The 19,381-nt window shown below is 47.1% G+C and overlaps 1 protein-coding gene across 1 annotated transcript; it reads left to right on the top strand.

Annotated features, from left to right (window-relative positions):
* The first annotated feature begins 11,395 nt into the window (after window positions 1-11,395).
* LOC128091387 (GSK-3-binding protein-like) lies at window positions 11,396-12,501 on the top strand. The gene has a single exon (XM_052704478.1). It carries the CDS (start codon window positions 11,450-11,452, stop codon window positions 11,945-11,947), a length of 498 nt encoding a protein of 165 aa, XP_052560438.1. The 5' UTR covers window positions 11,396-11,449; the 3' UTR covers window positions 11,948-12,501.
* Window positions 12,502-19,381: the final 6,880 nt, after the last annotated feature.

The following is a 19,381-nucleotide window of genomic DNA, read 5'->3' as shown; positions in this document are numbered from 1 at the left end:
TTGCTTTTCTATGGGAATGGAATCGTCCCCTGCATTGCTGAGCTAATGATGTATAAAATAACTCTGACACACCAGAGTCCCACAGTGGCACCAACCAACAGCAGAGAAAGGGGATTCCAAACAAGCTGTTGGTGACCAGAAAACAACTTGAAACAGATCGCTAGCAATAAATCTTAATATGACATTGGAGCTGAGCTCATCTTACAAAGAGCAAAGAGTAGACGGAGCAAAGCAGATGGCACAGCCTTTCCCAGTGGTATAAACAGAGATGAGTGCGTATCATTTCTGAGTACTGTAGAAATCCCTGCCCATCTCAATTGTGTAAATAACCAGAAAGAACATTAATACATTTCTAGGGACTGAGTTTTAATTGTTCTGTGTTTTATAACCATTGCTTGCGTCTCGTTCTATTTACCATGGCAATAGTTCCAAATATTCCACGTTATGGAAATGATGACGTTCAGCTGGAAATGTTTTACCTGCCAAGTCCTGAACTTCACACTAGCGGTTATCCGGCAGTAGCTGGTGGCAGAACTAACCTACTGCAGCATAACTGGAGGTTACATCCTTTACATGGTTACATTTAATCACTTCTCATGCCTATCTATGTTGTAGCCACGTACAAGGAAATACAGATTCTACACTCAAATTTTTGAAAGTATGAAAATAAGAGCAACAGCAATAAGAATAAAGCATAATTATCACAACCGCCTGTCCAAGGAACCTGGGATTTGTTGTATATTATGAATGGATCACACTTTGTTCAAGTCTTCTCCACAAAAGTTGTTGTGTGTAAAATCCATGCAAACCATGAAATCTGCCTCAGTATAGAAGCACAGGAAGAACTGTGAACCTGATCACACCGAACATACTATCACACGCATAAAATTAAGAAGCTAGAAACTCGAGTGATGCACATTAATTGCAATTCTTTAAAGGCAATCTGTAGCAATAGGATAAAAAAAAAAATCAGATAATAAAAAAACTTACAAAAAAATACATGTCCGTACCATTACACATGACTAAAACTTTCATTTTTCTATGCTATTTATGTGTATATTTGTGTGGAAACCTTTTAAAAAATGTCCTTTACGACTTCTTGAGATTTACTTACACAATTTCATAGTTCTGCAGAACAAAGCTGACGTCTCCAGATGGCAAATATAAACATCCAAAGATGGACTGCCACTCAAAGACACGTGGGGAATATTTGCCAAAGCTAAATACAGCACTAAAAGAATTTCAACAGTGGAGTACTAGTTCTTCTGAAAACACCATTAATACTGGCACAATAGACCTAACTGTAGAGCAGTAGAGTGGTAAGCTGCACTCAAAATCTTTGCTACCCACAAAAAGGCACTTATTTCTGGATTGTTATATAGTCAGGAAATCATACAGTAAATCAAAGTGACATATTACTGAAACCCTGCTATAAAATACAGCACATATTAAGTGACACACAAGAAACATGCACATGTGCATGGCTGGGGAAGTGTGCATGGGATTCAACCATTTTGATGAATAAATATTTGAGACTTTTACAGTTCCTCAGCATCTTCTTTTATGTGATCAAGTAACTGCAACTACAAATTTTACTAGAGGACTGACATTTTTGTATTACAACAGCTTCTTTGTTGCTCCAAACAGCAATGCATATACTGCAAATCAGTTCAGAAAGAAGATGCTTTCCATCGTACTCAGCCTTATTATCAAAAAGAGAAACTACACAAAGTTCTTCATAGCTTTTTTACCAGCAGCATTAGTCTCCTTCAGACATTGGCCAGGGAGGGTGGAGATCTGCCATAATATGCTACACATTCTGTCTGAGCTGTAACAACAGAAGGCATTCCTTTTGAGCTGTGTGATTCCAAACATCTAAGAGAAGGAGTTCACTCATTATAGTGAATAAGTCCTTTAAACTTTGCCACATTCTCCAAACAAAAATTGCTTTATGAATACACTGTTTGACAAATATCCTCATCTGGAGAGGTTCAAAAACCTCAGTCCCACCAGCCTCAACAGAGATAGACCTTTTTGGTGATTAGCCCTTGTTTCAGACACCAGTTCTGTAAGTTGTATGGTTGCATCAGACACTCGTGGCTTTCAGAGCATGGTCTACACACAAACCCCCCCGAGGAATACTGAGATTGCCTGGGAAGACCACACCTTCAGTTACTTTGTTCCAAGTCTACACATACACTCTTCTAGGGGCTTTCTTTCCCAGCATAACCCTATACCACTGTATATTGTCAACAAGAATGTTGTAAACAAGAAATGGGATTTCTGTTTATTGTAAATCATCTTTAAAGCACTGTATTTTGAAAGGGTGTAATGTGAACTAATGTGTCTGCATTGAGTAGATTCATGGCTGAATGCTGGAAAGCAGATCTGTGGCAATAGTAAGCCCCAATAACTGTTCCACGGAGCTACTAGAGTTCTCTCTGCTCTGCCTGCCTATGCTACAGAACTGAAAGATGCAGAGCCATGGTGTCATACAGAAGCCTCAAATAGCTGTAACAAGGCTTTGCTGCGATAGCTGCATAACAATTTCATTCCCCAGCAGAATATTTTCTGTGAAGAAAACTCAGCCTACAATTGCAGATGCCATACAGAGCATTTTTTTGAAGTCAAAGTGCGGAGTAACTCCAGCGTGGATGGGGTCTGGAACATGATCCATGGGGATGCCTCCAGCATCTGGCTTTGGCAGCTATGTGGGTGAAGAAGTTCTACCCTCTGGTCTCCAGCTACTCACCATGGCTCACCAACTTTATTTTGTGTGAGAAGATACATAAAGTGGTCCATTGCCCAACCCAAGAAAAGCTGTCCTCAGTTTAATATTCTACCTACTTTGATAGCAGAGGCATCAACAATCACAGCACGGAGAGTTCAGCAGCTGAATTATAGCAGCAGTAATAATGAGAGCACAAGTGGGAATCCCAAGAAAACCTTAATCATTATCATTAACATTTTATTTTCTGCACTGCCATCCCTGCTGCAGTGTACCACAATTTGCTGTACCAGGCTATGCAATGCCTGATGCCACTAAGCATCTGCATAAATGGAAGGAGCAGGATAGCTGTGATGAAAAAGTCATCAAAAGCTGGAACTGCACTGGGACCTTTTGATATTTTAAAATTATTTCTGTTCTGCTGTGTTGTGCAGTTTCAGATCAGGTACGGTTTTGAGGTGCAAGGGATGTAGTTGCAAGGACAGACTGATTATGCCTAGACTCCCTTGTACCTAATTCATTTATATATATGTGTCCTTGCAAACCATGCTGCAAATCCTGGTTTTATCACTGGTTTGCCCAGCTTACTCTCTTAGTCAACTCAGTGTTAAATGGAAGTAGCAAAACCCACCAAGTTGTAGCAACAATGAATTTTGGCAAATGCTGTGGAGAGTTTTCTCTTTAAGCTTGGCATTCAGAAAGAGAAACAAACTTAAAATAGGAACCATTTACAATGGATCATCATGTAGATAAATGTGTTAAAAGCCCAACAGAGGGAACTTCTGAAATGCATGGGCTCTGAACACCAGAGATATATAGATTGAGTAACGTCTTCCTCACTGAAGATGATGATCTACTGTGTATCTCTAAAGAAAGCTATAATTAAAGTAAATAATACTAAGTGTTTTATAAAGTGGTTCATTAACTGAAAAAGGATGTTTCTTTCTTGGACAAATTGTCTTAGAAATGTTCCTTCGGGGTTCTGCCTTCATTTTTAAAACAGAATTGTGCCAGCAGACCTACTTTATATAGTTTTACATCAATTTTGCAATCAGGCTTTCTATTTACAAGCTCTCTGGGCTTAACTTTGCTGCAAAGTTAACCTGAGTTAGAATTTATTTTGCTTATAATCAGAATCCTTTCTACATCAGAAAAAAAGAAAAATAAGCCTGAGTCTGCAGTTGCTTTTCATTTGAGGCAGCGAGGCTAACAGGAAGATACAGGCTGGTATGACAGTGAGCCTAATCGTCAGCTACTCTGCATTGTGAGCACAGGTTTGCACTATTTGAATGCTGCTGATCTTCCTATGCCTTCCCACTCATCTTTCCTTATTCCAGCAGGATCCTGCTAATGCCTGGGCCAAAGGTAATGGCTCAGTCACTGACAGGGCTGACCAGAGCCATAAGTAGTCTGAAGAAACCACAGCCTATGGTTTCACAGTGTAAAGTTTTCCCAGGTAAAAGCAGCCCCGTCTTAGCCTTGTCTTAGCTTACTTAGCCCTGTCCCATTGTCCTTTCTCAGCTCTGCCCTCCTCAACCATAGCACTGCACATTTCTGCTGACCGACCACTTTCTAAAAGTCCAAAAATGAAGTGTTTTTAAGAAAGATCACTGGCTCACCACATGGAACAGCATCATTTTGCCAGCACAACAGTGAGGGCTTCAGTGTGAGCACTGAAGCAGGTCTGTAACCCTACAGCAGTATTGGTACTAAGAATTTCGCATTCAGAAGCTCAGCACCAGGCACAAGTGAAGGTACGAAGACATGCTCCTTGGGGAGCATGAGGCTCCAGGTATCCTTTTATACCTTAAAAACTGTCTTGAAAGTGCTCCCAGAGGAGCAACAGATTACTTGTAAATGCCAACACATGTCACTAGTATTCAATAGGTAATGATAAACTCTGTCTCTTCAGGTTTCCAAGAGAAAGAGTAGATGTTGCACAGACTGATGTGGTTTAGTAGTACGGTGGTGATGGGTTGATTATTGGACTAGGTGGTCTTAGTGGTCTTTTCCAACCTTAATGATTCTATGATTCTACGATTCTGTGAGAGAAGCTTGAGGACAATTGGCTGTAATTTTCCCAACAGAAAGCATCTGAAGCCCCATGAAGTTGCTGATGGAAAGAAGAAACAGAGAAACGCAAAGAAATTGCTGCTGTTTTCTGTAAAATATTGAAAAAATTTCTCATAAGTGGAAGGAAGTTTTCTTTGCTGCTCTTAATTTACATGATGCTAGCAAGAGGGAAGAGCAGGCAGTTATTCCAACATGCCCAACCTGCACCTCTGTAGCTCCACAATTGCTACGAGTCTACATTTGCCGTAGAGGAAAGTGAAAGCCTTGGCCAACTTTAGTGCCCTTGGCTGTGAACTATGGCTGTTCAGCAGGACCCTGAAGAGAGGAAATGTGAACAAGGTGGGAATGTTTCCATGCTTCTTACCTTGAGTCAGGGCTTTTTTTCCCTAAAGTCTTGAGCACTGTACATCAGAAGAAGCTAGGTGACGTGACCTGTGATACTTACTCTAAATTATGCATGTTTAACAGCACCCAAGGACCTCATGAAATCTATTACATTGGACACTGAACACTGAAAGGTTTGCAACCTAAAGGGCTGTTTTTCATTATCCACTGAGGGTGAATTTAGCTCTAAACAAAATATACAGGAAAACACAGTTGCTAGTGCAATGGAAATTATTACTGGGTAATAATTTATGGATCTTGTTTGTTGACTTTGCTATTGGGAAATTCACTATCTAAATATATTGGCTTGATTTAATAAGGGAAAATCAGGCTGACCTAATAGGTGACTGTAAGAAAAAACATGTGGCCAGGGTCAAAAAAAAAAACAAAAAAAGACTTGAAATAAGTCAGTGATTTACAAATGCTTGTGAATTTTTAAGAGTTAATAGGAAAAAATGGAATAGAAAGAACACAACCAGATCAAAAGGACTGCGTTAGCTTAAAAGGGGATCTGGCTGTCAAAGGCTCATTTCTGAGGAGGAAAAAGAGAAGATGCATCAAGAAGCTAGACCCACCTGTCTTGTTCTTAGGGGATTAGAAAAATGGATATAAACTGTAGCACTGGCCAGGACTAAAATAAGTGGAAGAAGTGAGGAATTCATGATGACGTTAATAACACCACAAGGACTGGTGCTGGGTGAGCTGTAGTCAGTGAGCAGAGAGGAGGAAAGGTGACAAGCCTGTAAGCAGAGCCATGGAACCAGGATGTTTCTCATTGAGGACTGGCTGTGCTTCTTGAGCATGCTGGGCCCTGAATTACACAGACAAGTTAAAAACACGAAGTGGGGTTATCAGATCTCAGGTGCTGCCCTGTTTTCTTTTCTCCTTTTGAAAAACACTCATCTTTTTCTAGCAGCTTAATGTCCAAAGTATGCATGAAGGAAGGATTTAGGCAAAGCAAGCTGCCAGTCTTACCCAGGTTCCATTGATGCAGCAGAGTTGGCTCCAGTCCTTGTGGGAGAAGTGCTCCCTTAATTTTAGACAAGTCTACTTCAAACACAATTAGACAAGAGTCTTTTCTTTCCCCTTATTTTTTGGCCTGCACGCTGAGTGAGACACATTACTTGTAATCACTATATACTCGTTTATTGATTGTGGCTTTTCAGTATTCGCTGTAGATAGGCTTGTTTTAACAGAACTGTCAAGAGACGTGTCTGGTTAACAAACAATTACGGATTGGAGGTATAACAGCACAGCTATTTTGTCAAGAGGTATAGAAACGCACTGAGAATTTTGACAACACATGCATGGCGTTTTCTTCTGAATCTTTGGTATTTTTCAAGAGATGTCACAGAAGTCTGTTTTTGTGGAATTTCAGGGCTGGCTCAATATTTTGTTTTCGTCTCTCCTTCATGCATTTTAATATTGAAAAGATCAGACAAATGGAAATTATTTACAGGAAATATGCATGTGGAAAATCCATAACAGCCCACACGACTGACTGCACCGGCCCATTGCCTGTAATATAATGTCACACACAAAATGTATTCCAGTTATTAGGAAAGCTGGAAGTGAGTCAATTATGTGAATAAACAAACAAAGACCTGGTCTCCCCGTAGTTTAATGCATCACTGAGGTATCCGAAGGCTCCTTTCCCACGCCTGCTGCCTCATTCCTGAACTAGCAGGAGATGTTGTGCAAGGCAACTTGACAACCCATAATAACCAGGTAGCTCGGCACACTCGTCTGAAGCAATCCTTGTACACCATTTGCACATCTGGGGCACAGGGGATGCACAAGTGCTTGTGGATGTCTGCGGATTAAGAGGAGGCTTTGCAGCTTAGGAAAAGGGAAGGATCGGGCTTCTCTGGTCCCTCCAAAGCGGAGACAAATTCTTGCCTCGTGTGCACGGACACACTGGGATACAGCAGGTTGGTCTGGCTAAAGGTGAACAAACCTCAGTAACTCAGCCAAAAGAAGTAACTCTGCCTCAAAGCTGGCTACACCGATAGCCTTGCCGGTACGTAACAGCTCTAAGGGAGAATTCTCAGGTAACTGAACAAGGGTAAGCAGAAGCAGTGCATGAAAGAATCAAGTCCCAAAGATCTAAACGAAGGTTCTTGTGCTGTGACATAATATGATTATTTTAATTTCTTAAGAATGAAAGCCTTCACTTCAAAAGTGAACAATGCTGTTTCCATTTAGGTCTCTGACTGGGTGTCCAAAACCCCGTAGAACTGTTGGCCAATGTATTTATATTGATTCTGGGAGTCGGTGCAAGACTCATGACATTTCTCCTTATTAATTGCCTGGCTCTAGTGTGGTTGGATTTTGCAAGTTATGACACAGTAAATACATTTGTGTCACTTAGCAACCTCAGCTGTTTCTAAAGGAATGTCTTTTGTTCTTGGAAATGTATTATAAATGCAGGTTACAAAACGATTATAGGGGAATCTAAACTCGCCTTAGTTGGATGGCATTCTGGCCTCTCCCCATTCTGCATTGTAAAGCGTGCATAGGAAATTAATTTCCTTTGCACGAGCATCAGTCATTGGCACCGCATCTATTGTTATGAAGAGAAGCTCTGCATATTTAATAGATATGACAGAAGTTTCTGTTGAAAATAAAAGACATGAGAAACGACCATGGAAACAAAGGGCTGGAAAGGACCTCCTTGGCCCGGGGTTTGCTGAGGGCAAAGCCCTTCGACTGTTTCATAAACAACTCTATAAATACTTTACCATCATGATGCAATACTCCACAGCCTCTTTCATGAACTTATCAGTCTGATTTATTTTAACACGCAACACTGGAGCCTGAGATCAGAGATCACCCAGCTCCAGCACACGGGGTTTGGAAATGTAAACACCTGCACAAACTCGGTGTATTTCTCACGGCACATCAGCTGGGCTGTTGTTTCTGTGTCGGTGCTCAGAATGATCCTGAACATATACAAACATGCAGTGGAAGGACTCCTACTTACACAGCTGAGATTACACTGGATTGCAGACTTCACATGGGATTTAAGGGTTTTTCTTTGTTTGTGCTTAATAGGTTTAAAGCTCAGGTCACACCTGCTGGGACACCTTGTCAGGATCAGCACCTCAAATATAGGTAAGGTTTATAAACTGACCTTGATGTTCTGAAATGAAACACGTTTCCAGAATACACTGTAAAATTATGTAAAAATTGGCAGTGGCCACATAATGGACACAATTAGTGCTTGTTTACGAAACCTGCAGGCTCCAGCCTCTGCCCGAGGTATCTCAAAGTCAAGGATTACTAAAAATAGCTTAGAGACTGTTTTCTAAAAATGTGAACAGATGAATGCAAAAGAAGAGAGCAGATGAGCCACAGAAATGAAAGGAACCGATCATTGTTCGCATCTGTAAAATCTTGTTAATAGAATGACTGAGACAATCATTTGCTGTGGTAATTTGGGCAGTCCAGAACAGAAGCAGACAACACAGAGAAATGTAGCAACCCCAAGGAAAAAAAAAAAGCCCAGAGTCCCAGAGTGATGCTCAAACTACAACTCAGGAAAAATGCTATTAGTGGTCAGGAAAACATTGTCAACAGTTCTGGAACTGTCTTCACCCTTTTATTTTTAAAAGAATTCGCCCCTATCCATAATTTTTTGGCTTTTTTTCTTTCATAACAAAAACTATTGTGCTAAACTGCTAAAGCAAAAGCAGCGCTCGAGAACCCACCACCAACACTAGAAGGCAAAGAACATTAACTTTGATTTTCCCAGTCTGAATGAGAAAGCTGCTTTCCAAGGGCACTCCAAAGCCTTGCTGGAACTAACCTGAGGCTCAGCCAAAGGTCTTCATGGATGCAGTGCAGGGAACCCCAGCCTCTACCCAGCAGCCAACCCTGTTATTTATGCTCACAAAATCTGCATTGGGGCACATATACGTTTGACAGCTGCTGTTATTGCAAAACACTGTTTGTGTTGTTCTTGCTTCTATACGTGGTGAGGCTCAAGTGAGCAGCTCATGGCTAACAGGCCGCTGTTGTGATCTCTGCCACCAACATCTGATCATGGCTGTTGGCAGCACAGAGCATGCTCTTGGAGTTGGTCTGGGTTTAACCCCAGAAAGGTCACTGGATGCTGAGATCCAGCCTGCACAAGAGCACAGAAAGTAAATTCACACCGAGCCTCCTTTGGCGTAGTTTTCCTTTGTAAGTAAATCGACAAAGGGTACTTCAGTGCAGATGTGGGAAATGTACCCTCTGCAGCATTTAAACTCTTCACTCTTGCTGCAAAGTGCAGCTAGAATTCCAAAGTAGTGGGCTGAGGTTCATGTAATCCTCTAGAACGCAAACTGAAATGCCCTTCTGGCATATTTACAATACTCATTTTGTATAGGTGGGAAAGCTATTAGCCCCAGTGAGCAGTACCCAGCGTAAATATTTTCAGTGGGTTCAGTCCTCACATCCCCAGCAGGTATTTAGTAGGTTGACTGTCAAGGGAGCACCACTGAAGTTTTGCATGAAAAAAGATCTGAGGAGATGGGATTCTGCGACTGGCTGCGCTCTGATCTCCCCATCTGGGCACTGATCTGCTCTGCACTGCAAACTTCTCCCAGCACTGCTGCTGGCTGGGGGTGCAGTGATGTGCCATTTGTGATTATCGCTGCTGGGCTCATGAAAGCCCCAGGTGTAGATGTAATCGTGAGCAACACTGTGCTTTTGCTGGAATAGCTTATTTTGCTTTGTGGGAGGAGAAGAAAGGGCTGGAATAAGCTGCACCGGCTTATTGCAGTTTTGCTTGTACAGAATACCAGATTACCTACTCAGAGGTGCTCTGAATATAGATCTCCTGTGGAACAGGAATTGATCCATCTACTGCATATGTGCAGGCCTTTATTTCATTGGAAAACACCACATAGTGAGTAATGAGTGGTACAAGTGCTCGCTTAACACTTATCGGTAGAACAACGCGATCCGAGTTTGAACTGCCTGCTACCAACAGGGCATACAAAATCAGAAAGTGTCAGCCCATTGAGCATAGGTGAATAAATAACAGAGCTGCTGCATGCCTGCACCCAGAGGTGCAGCATGGATGCACAAGGACGGGCACCAGGCACAGGCACAGACACATAGGCTGTCTTCCATTCTGTGCACCGAGTGGAAGTGGCTCAGGGCAGCACGGACAGTCATCTCCAAGGCTGTCCCCTCTCCCGTGCCACATGCTCACTCTCTGAGCAGGACGTGGTGCCGATAGCAGCTCCATGTGTGAGCAGCTGCCTCCATCGGCACTCCCATTGGTGTCAAGGCTGCTGCTATCACATACAATTACGTGAATGAACACATCCCGGACTGTTTTGAAATCCAGGCAGTGCTATCAGAGGAACTCCTGCAGGATGGTGACAGGCTGAGCCCTGTCTGCCTCTGAGCCCCTCTGAGCCCCCGCGAACAGCCGCAGCAAAGCATGCTTCACTTCTGCTAGCGGTGATGGCGGGGACGAGACCCTCAAAGGCACTTCCGTGCTGGGGAATTAAAGGCAGGATCAGTAGGCAGCTGGAGGTAAAGGCACCGTGCGCACACCAAGCAGAGCAGCCACGAGCTTGGCCTGAGGAAGGTGCGAATACACGGGCAGCCTTGGCGCGGCCGGGCTGTGGGATGAGAGCACCACAGAGGCAGCACGCGGCACCGCGAGTCGCTCCCGCCGGCGGCACCGCATCGTACGGGCATTCTGAGGAAAACGCCCGGCGTTAAAGGGAGCGCAGAACCACCCGGCCGCGCCCACGCTGCGGGCTCCGCCAACGGGCCGCAGGGCTCCGCCGGCCCCGACGGACCCCCGGCTGCGGCGCGGACCGCCAGCCCGCCCTCGGCGCGATGCCCCGCCCCTTCACGCCTCTCTGCCAATCACCGCGCCCCGCCCCGAACCCCGAGCTGCGGGGTTTGAAAGCGGGCCGGTCCATACGCCGCGCAGACGGGGGTCGACGGCGCGGCGGGGTCGCGGGCCGGCGGGCGGCTGGGAGCGGAGGGCGTTCCGCCGGCCCGGGAACGCCTCGCGGCAGCACGGCGGGGTCTCCTCGGGGCCGAGCACTGCGTTCCGGCGGCGGGGGCGAGGGGCGGGCGGATCGGCGCCGGGCATCGCCCCCCCCGCCCGGCGCGGTGGGAGGCGCCCGGGCTCCCGCGTCACCCATTGTTTACAAACCAACCCCAGCGGGCCGAGCTCCAGCCCCGACCGCAGCCGCCGGAGCCGCGCGTGCTGGCGGCGGTGCCGGTCCCGGTCCCGCCGCGCGGGCCGCCATGCCGTGCCGGCCGGGCGAGCGCTTCCTGCTGCTGGAGCGCTCGGTGGCCGTGGGGCCGGCGGGCTCCAAGGAGGTGGACGCGCTGGTGGCCAAGCTGGGCGAGGTGCTGCAGCTGAGCGCCCAGCGGGCGCCGCCGCCCCGCGGCCCCAAGCACCAGCCGGGGCCGGGCAGCGCTCGCGACCGCGCCGCGCCCTACTCGCCGCGCTGCTGCCCGCCCGCCCCGCCGCCCGCCGCGCCGCGGCCCGAGCAGCAGCGGGTGGCCAAGCAGCTGTGCGGCCGCGGCTGGCTGCGGAGCGCCGCCCGCCGGAGGAAGCAGCAGCGGCGGCCGCCGCCGGGCCCGCCCGACCCGCACGAGGAGGACCCGCACCGGCTCCTGCAGCAGCTCATCCTCTCCGGGAACCTCATCAAGGAGGCGGTGCGGCGCCTGCAGCTGGCGGCGGCCGCCGTGGGGAGCGGCGGAGGGGACGGCGAGGCGGCGGCCGCAGCTCCGCAGTAGGCGAGCGGGGGGCGACGGCCCGCTGCTCGGTGCCCGCTACTCGGTGCCCTCCGCCCGACGGACCGCTCCTCCCCGCGCAGCGGAGCCCCGTGCAATAACCCCGGAGGGACCGGCGGGAGGTTTTTATTGCTTTTTATTTGAGACTTTATTATATATCTATCTATTTTTCCCCTCTTCGTGACTGTATGAAGCAGTTCGGGGAAAAAAAAAGAAAAAACAAAAAAACAAGACAACAAATGTGAATACGGGAGGAGGAAGGCAGCTGGACTTACCCTGTGAGGCCGACGGGTGCTGCAGCCGGAGCGCATTGTTCCAGGAGGCCGCCGGAACCGGGCTTTTCTACAAAAAAATAAAAAGAAAAAAAAAAGAAAAAAAGAAAAAAAAGGAGAAAAAAATCCCCCCCTCCCCGACAGACTCTCAATGGCTTCGCTACGAGATGCGGCTGTTGGTTCCATTTATGCGCTTCGTACCGGAGTGTGTGCAATGTGTTCCTGGTTCGCAGGACGATGTCTCACTGAACCTGTCTGTATCGAATAAACGTGCTCGTGTTTGTACGTGCGCTTCGCGTCTCATTGTTAACGGGGAGAGGGTTCCGCTTCGGGCAACGAACCCGCGGTGGCTGCTGGGGGGGTGGGGGGTGGGGGACAACGGACGGTCCCTTCATCTCCCATTTTGCAGACGGAGCAACAGAACAAAAAAAAAAAGCCCACGGCGAACCGCAGAGCAGCGGCCGCGGCCGCCGCCGCCGGGCCCCTTTGTTCGGAGCCGGGCGTTACGGGCTTCGGACCGCACCGAGGGCAGAACGAGGGCTGCGCCGGCAGTCGGGATTCGGCTTTTGGGGGGGAAACAAAAGGAGGCATTGGTGTAGGCAGCGGGAAGGACACTTTTTTTAAAAAGCCATCGAAAGCGCAGGACGTGGCTGTCGTTGTGCTCCGGCACCCGGTGCGAATGCGACGCGACCCCGCGCGAGGGTTCCCCAAATCGCGGAGCGGCCCCCGGCCTCCCGGCTGCGGAAGCGGACGGCATCGCCTTTGTCCGGGAGCGCGCTCCGAGCCGTGCCCGCCCCGTGCCCTTGGCGGCGTTGTGCGTCGCTCTGCCCCGGCGCTCCGCGCCCTCGGTGCTTCCAGCGCTCCGCTGTGCTCCTCCTGCACCGGGAGCGGGACGCGCTGTTACTGCTACCGCTACCCCTATCTTGGCTCAGTTATAAGCAGAACGCAGCGTTTCGATCTCAAGGTATGTGAAACGCACGGGAAGAAGATCAGTGCTTCGCAGAGCCTCCTTCGTTATGAAGATCCAAAGTCCTTCCTCTCTGAACTTGTGCTGCTTTTGTGGCGTTTTGCACCGTTTGGAATGGGCTCAGATGTGCCGTGTGTCCTTCATCTTGAACACGTAATACAGTGAGGAGGCTGTCCTTGCTTCACAGAGGCTTTCTGTGCCATGTTGCTCTTTCCTTCTTAATCCAGAAAGAAAACTTCAAGAGAACATAACCCTAGAATCAACCCCCAGCCTCAAATACAACTGCAAGCCAGCAGCACTCTTGTGCTCCTGCATGTGCCGTGGGGATGGCCAGGCAGATTTATGTGGACTGTGCCAGCAGTGGGATGAGTTTGGGCTGAGCACTTAGATTCCTGCACCCAAATGGCCGGAGGGGTTGGGAGCACAGGAGGGGGCCAGGAGCGCAGCCCGAGAGCTGCGGATGGGGCTGTCATATGGCTGCACTGCCAGCTGTGATGCTGGGAGCTGCTGGGCCGCCCGCAGTCTCTTCCCACCGATAATTATGCATCGGTTCTGCATTCCCCTCTTCTCCTCCCCCCCCCCTTCTCCCCCCGCCAGACCTCAACCCTGTGTACTAATGAGAGCAGCTAACTTTACAAGTGTCCTTTGTAGTCGCTGAAAGCCCGGAGCCATTCCTTGGAAGGATTTTACTAGAATAACACTTCTCAATAAACTGGCGGTTGGAGTGAGGCTTAGAAAAGATGCTAATAAATCTCACAGTGACGGGCTGGTTTTTAAGCTTCCTAAATTACTTCCAAAATAGCTCTTACTTTCCCTTTGTGAGCAGCAGGGTGGTGTGTGTATGGGAAGGATTGGAGTGAGCCAGTGCAATGTGGTGTGGGATGGCTGGGCACAGGGATTTGGGCACTTGTTTGAGATAACTTCTGTAACTCATTGATGTGTCTCCATCGTTTGTAATACGAACATCCCCAGCTCATGCCAGTAACCTTCATCCTGACGTACATCTTCCTTTTAAAGCTTCAAAATTGGCTCATTGAAAACAGTGCACGTGTCGCTTCTGCATGGAGAAACATTTATTGTGTTGCTGGGAGCCAAGTGTGACGCGACTTTGGATCGATGGAAATGTCACCATAAGGTTTCCATTGATTCATTGCAAATTTCTCAAATATTGTCGCTGTGCTGTGTGAGCATGAGACAAAAAACAGCTTTGATACAAAAGTCCTCATTGATTTTGGTGTCCAAAGGCTGAGCAGTGAAGTAAGCATTTCTGTAAGCCTTAATACCTGTGTTGTGGAGTGGGGTTTCTTTCATGTGCCTATCCTGTCCTGGCCCTCCGTTACCAATTGTCTGGAGGAGCAAATTTGGGTATGTGCTAAATTCAGCCTCCATGGTGTGCTCTGATTGCCTCCACTAGTAAATGAAAAAGCAGTAGAATAAAGTTGTATTTTCACAATAGGCACTGAGCTACGTTTTATCACCATCTTTTTTGTTCTGTCTCATGAGGAGAAATCTATTCAAACATGAGATACTACAGCAGGTCCACATATGAGCTGGGGCTGAAAAATAGCTCTGTGAGGCATTTGTACCGAGTGGTATCACACGACCATGCATTTGGGAATGTGTTTGGGTATAGGGGGGTGTATTTGGGAGGTAGACCTGACACTGAATACATTGGAAAGGTGTCCCTTGTGCCTACCCATTCCCTGGCCCTGTGATTCTCCCCTCCTCACCCTGTGTTCTCCCCTTACCTGGGCCTTTTTTGTTGCTTTTCAGGAAGTATTTTTTGACGTTTCTCCATTTGGTTTCAAATATTGTAGCTTGCTCACTTCTGGGCAGCCCAGGTCTGTTTTAATTCCTATAGGCCTTGTGTTATTTGGAGGATGAGTTGCAAGTATCTTGTATGCCGGCTTTGTAGAATGCAGGGCAGCAGTCAGGGATGAAATCCCAGCTGCAGTGACGCGAGTTGAAGAGAACAGAAAAATTCCTCCCAGCTTCTGTGGGAATTTCCTCCTGTATTTTGTATACATAGCTGGAAATGCTTCCAAAAAAGCGATGCTTTCTCTGTGTGGATGACTAAAAATTACTCCAAGTGGCAAACTTCTGCAAATGCTGTGAGGAAAGGCAGTTTGTTGAGAGGGAGGTGGTGCCCTCAGTGGGCAGCACGGCTGCAGACACTGCAGAATCCACACCAGAGGCAGCTACAAGAAGCCAGGCTTCATCAGCTCCGGGGCACAGAGAATTAGTGGCTCCTTATGCAATATCCTGGCTCTAACCTGTATTATTTTTGCTTTCTTTTATCTAATCTGGTGGTTTCTGTTGGAGTAATACACCTAGCTAAGGGTACTCTTCACTTCTGTAGGTGTTAGGACATTGGTGATAAAAACAAATGGTAGAAAATCATCTTGTCCTTGATGGCCTCAGCTGCATGGTGTGCTCTGGAGAGGTTTTAGTCCTACAGCTCAGTGCCACTGAGCTTAGGAGCAGCATTGAATTTAGGAAGCACATTTTTTATTTGGTGTTATGTGATGAAACAGCACCAGCATGAAAATGTTTTAATTAGAGGAAATGGATCCTGGCTGGCGTTACGCTACATATTTGCTGGTCTAAGCGTTTTCTTACAAGAGGTCGAGACTTATTCTGCCTGTATCACAACAATTGCCCTAGTTTCAAGGCTTAAACCTGCAGAATCACAGGCTCTAAGTTAAGGTGAATATTTGGGTTATTAGTGCTCTTAGATCCACATTGAAATGCCTTTTTGGTTTTACAAAACCGGTGGTTTTCCACAGGAAACCAAGCAGCGCTGCAGCAGATGACAGAGCACATGTGTGCACGTCCCCAGGTTCTCCAGGAGGATGCAATCCTTTCCCCTTGTCAGAAAGCAGCTTTAGCAGTTGGCATTGTGCCCAGGTGCCAGGCATCGTGCAGGTATGCCCTGCCAATGTGCTGTGTCGTCTGTGTGTCAGTTTGGAAGGTCAAAAAAACGTGTATTTTCCATCTTGCTGCTGTAGCTCTTCTGTTAGCTTCTACCAGCCTGCTCCAACAGCTGCCGTCTTCCAAGGCCTCCCATACAAACCTCCTCTGTCACCCTCTGCTTCATCCTCAACCTGGTCTGGGTCCCTCCTGCTGACTCATAGGACAAGGAAATTCTATTTAAAAAAAAGTGATATGGCAAACAGGGGGCTGTCAGACCAGTAGCAGAATGGAAATAAGAGAGAGAAACTCCCACCTTTACATCTTGTGCTGTTTTCCCCCTTATTTTTCTCTCTTTAAGAGGAGCTACAGATGCTGGATTTGATGATTGTATTTGGACTTAGTTCTTTTCCAAACTAAATGATTTGATGATTCTATGTTGAGTACCTCTGAATGAAAAAAAGGCCTACCTTTTAGGGATGTGAAAGTGATCCAGAACCCCCACTTTTGACTTTTCCTTTTTTTTAATTTTTTTTTTTTTCTTTTTTTTCTGGAGACCCCTTCACAGCACATTTGTTTTATGATGCTCATGTTCTTCAGATTCTTCTTCAGAGGTGCTCTTGGAAGAAGTAGTAGACATAGAATCATAGAATGGTTTGGGTTGTAATGGACCTTTAAGATCATTTAGTTCCAACCCCCTGCTATAGGCAGGGACACCTCTCTCCAGACCAGGTTGCTCACAGCCCCATCCAGCCTGGTCCTGAACACCTCCAGGGAGGGGCATCCACAGTCTCACTGTGGATGTGAGGCAACCTGTTCCAGTGTCTCACCACCCCCACAGTAAAGAATTTCTTCCAAATATCTTGTCTAAGTCTACCCTCTTCCAGTTTAAAGCCATTTCTTTTTGTTCTGTCACTACCTGCCCTTATAAAGTCCATCCCCAGTTTTCCTGTAGGCCCCCTTCAAGTGCTGGAAGTCCACTATAAGGTCCTCCTGGAGGCTTCTCTTCTCCAGGCTGAAAAGCCCCAGCTCTCTCAGCCTGTCCTTGTAGGGGAGGTACTCCAGCCCTCTGATCATCTTTGTGGCTCTCCTCTAGACTCACTGCACCTATTCCATGTCCTTCTTGTGCAAAGGGCCCTGGGACTGGATGCAGTACTCCAGGTGGGTCTCTGGAGAGCAGAATAGAGGGGCAGAATCACCTCCCTTGACTTGCTGGTCACACTTCTCTTGATGCAACCTGGGATATGGTTGGCCTTCTGGGCTGCAAGCCATAGCAGGAGTGCAAGAGATAGCCACACACAAGCATGGGCTCAGATGGAGACACTGAAACTACTTGTACACAGGTTGCAGATGGATTGACGCCTTACACAAAGGACATGTGCTATTAAATAGCTTTAAAGTTAGACTTTTAGGGGAAAAAAAAGATACGATGCAGCCATAAGTTGGAAGTCCTCTGTTGTGTTTTTTTTGCCTCATTTTTGAAGTTAAAGGAAAAAGTTGTTTCTGGTGTGTGCACTGTTTTGATGGCTGCTCCTGGGCAAGTCTTATTCTAGTAAACGCTGATCAGACCCATCAAAGTCTATCAGATTAATGTTAGAAATAGAATTTCAAATAGATTTGGTTTCACAATCATAGACTTGTAGAATGGCTTATATTGGAGGGGACCATAAAGAACATTAAGGTCCAACCCCCATGCTGTGGGCAGGGAGGCCACTCACTTTCATCTGCTCTTCCAAAATAACACAAAAATCCCCATTGCTAGTGAGGTGCAGAGAATTTCAGCTCAAAATTGAATTGCAAAAAACATTTTGGATTGTATCTGTTAGGGGAAATAATATTACAAACCGATCTTTGCCTTGAAATACAACAGGCACAGCCACATGGCAAATGAAATTATCCAGGAGGCACTGCTTTTAAGCACATAACATTTTAGAAAGTTTTAAACTGGAGAAGGGAGGTTTAACTTGAATGTTAAAAGTAAGTGGAAAGAGAGAAGGTGTTCAGTGGGCGATTACAACTCCGCAAGTAGTCCACTCCAATTTATTTGAATGTCTGTGACTCAGCAGAGGAGATTAATGGATTGACACCAGAGCTGATCTGTCATAAGTGACAGTTCCATTAATTGAATCTGAGGACTCAGCACTGTAACGCTGAGCTCCGGTAGCTCCGTAGCTGGGATGCTAGTCAGCTGCTCAGTGCCCACTGAATGGTGAACCGGCCCCAGGTCTCCTCGGCCTCTGGCAGCTGGGCTTCCCCCTCAGTCAGCACGACTGACACCCCTGCTAGGCAGGGGGGTTGGAACTACGTGATCCTTGAGGTCCCTTCCAACCCGGGTGATTCTGTGATTCTGTGACTTCATATCCCTTCTGCACTGTTGGGTTTTGGCCTCTAGTTAGGGCAGCAGCTGAGAAATGGAAGATGATAGAGAGAAAATGATCCCAATACAAGGAAGTAAGTAAAGGATTCTGGGGAAAAATAATGGTTCCAGACACTCTAGGCCAACCTACTGACACTGCAGTGCCATGATGCCAGATGTGCATGAGCCTCAGTCCCTCTCCCCAGCTCCTGGGCAGGGCTGTTGAGAGCAGATTATGGAGCCCCACAGTGAGAGGAGAGACGCTATTTAAAGGCCCATGTGGAGAGCTGCAGGCACAAACAGTCTTCCTGAGGAGGAGAAGCAGCAGCAGGGCAGAGGAAACCAGAACCAGCTCACAGCAGCTTCCCTTGGTTCTGTGATTCCAGTATACCACCAGAGCTCTGTCACGAGCAGACAGCGCTCCTCCTGCCCTCCCCTTCCTCTGGGGAGCTTGTGCCCTCAGCACCTGCTGGGGTCACTCTGGGATGTGTACTCTTGCTTTCACTGGTTGCCTCCAGGGCACTGTTATTATTTGAGGGCTGGACCAAACTTATTCCTGTATCAGTGCTGCTTGTTGCCTCATTGCTTGAGATCTGAATCCCCGGATAATGCTGCCTCAGCTCCTCCACCTGCCTTTCCCTTCAACAACTGCTGTCATCCCCTGGTTAGCACACTGTGTGCAGTGATGTTTTTAAGGCACATAGCGTCTGGTTAAAGAACTTGCCACATCCTTCTAACCTGGATATAAGGAGAAACCTCTCCCGCGTGGGACAGGCATATTTCTCAAGTGCCGCTCAGGCTCCTTAAAATCCATGGTGTTTTTAATGATCAGTCTGGATAAAACATAGAGCAACACGGTCCAACCTCAGAGCTGTGCCACCTTTGCTCAGGAGGATGGACTCGAAACCCCATGAGATACTTCCAGCCTGAAT

The sequence above is a fragment of the Tympanuchus pallidicinctus genome, unplaced genomic scaffold, assembly GCF_026119805.1.
Source record: "Tympanuchus pallidicinctus isolate F22 unplaced genomic scaffold, pur_lepc_1.0 scaffold5, whole genome shotgun sequence".
Classification (NCBI taxonomy): domain Eukaryota; kingdom Metazoa; phylum Chordata; class Aves; order Galliformes; family Phasianidae; genus Tympanuchus; species Tympanuchus pallidicinctus.
Note: the sequence above shows the minus strand (reverse complement) of the source record. Positions and strands in the feature narration are given on the sequence as shown.

Bases quoted from the DNA above. Each gene is read 5' to 3' on its own strand.
- LOC128091387 (XM_052704478.1), top strand. From the start codon at position 11,450: ATGCCGTGCCGGCCGGGCGAGCGCTTCCTGCTGCTGGAGCGCTCGGTG.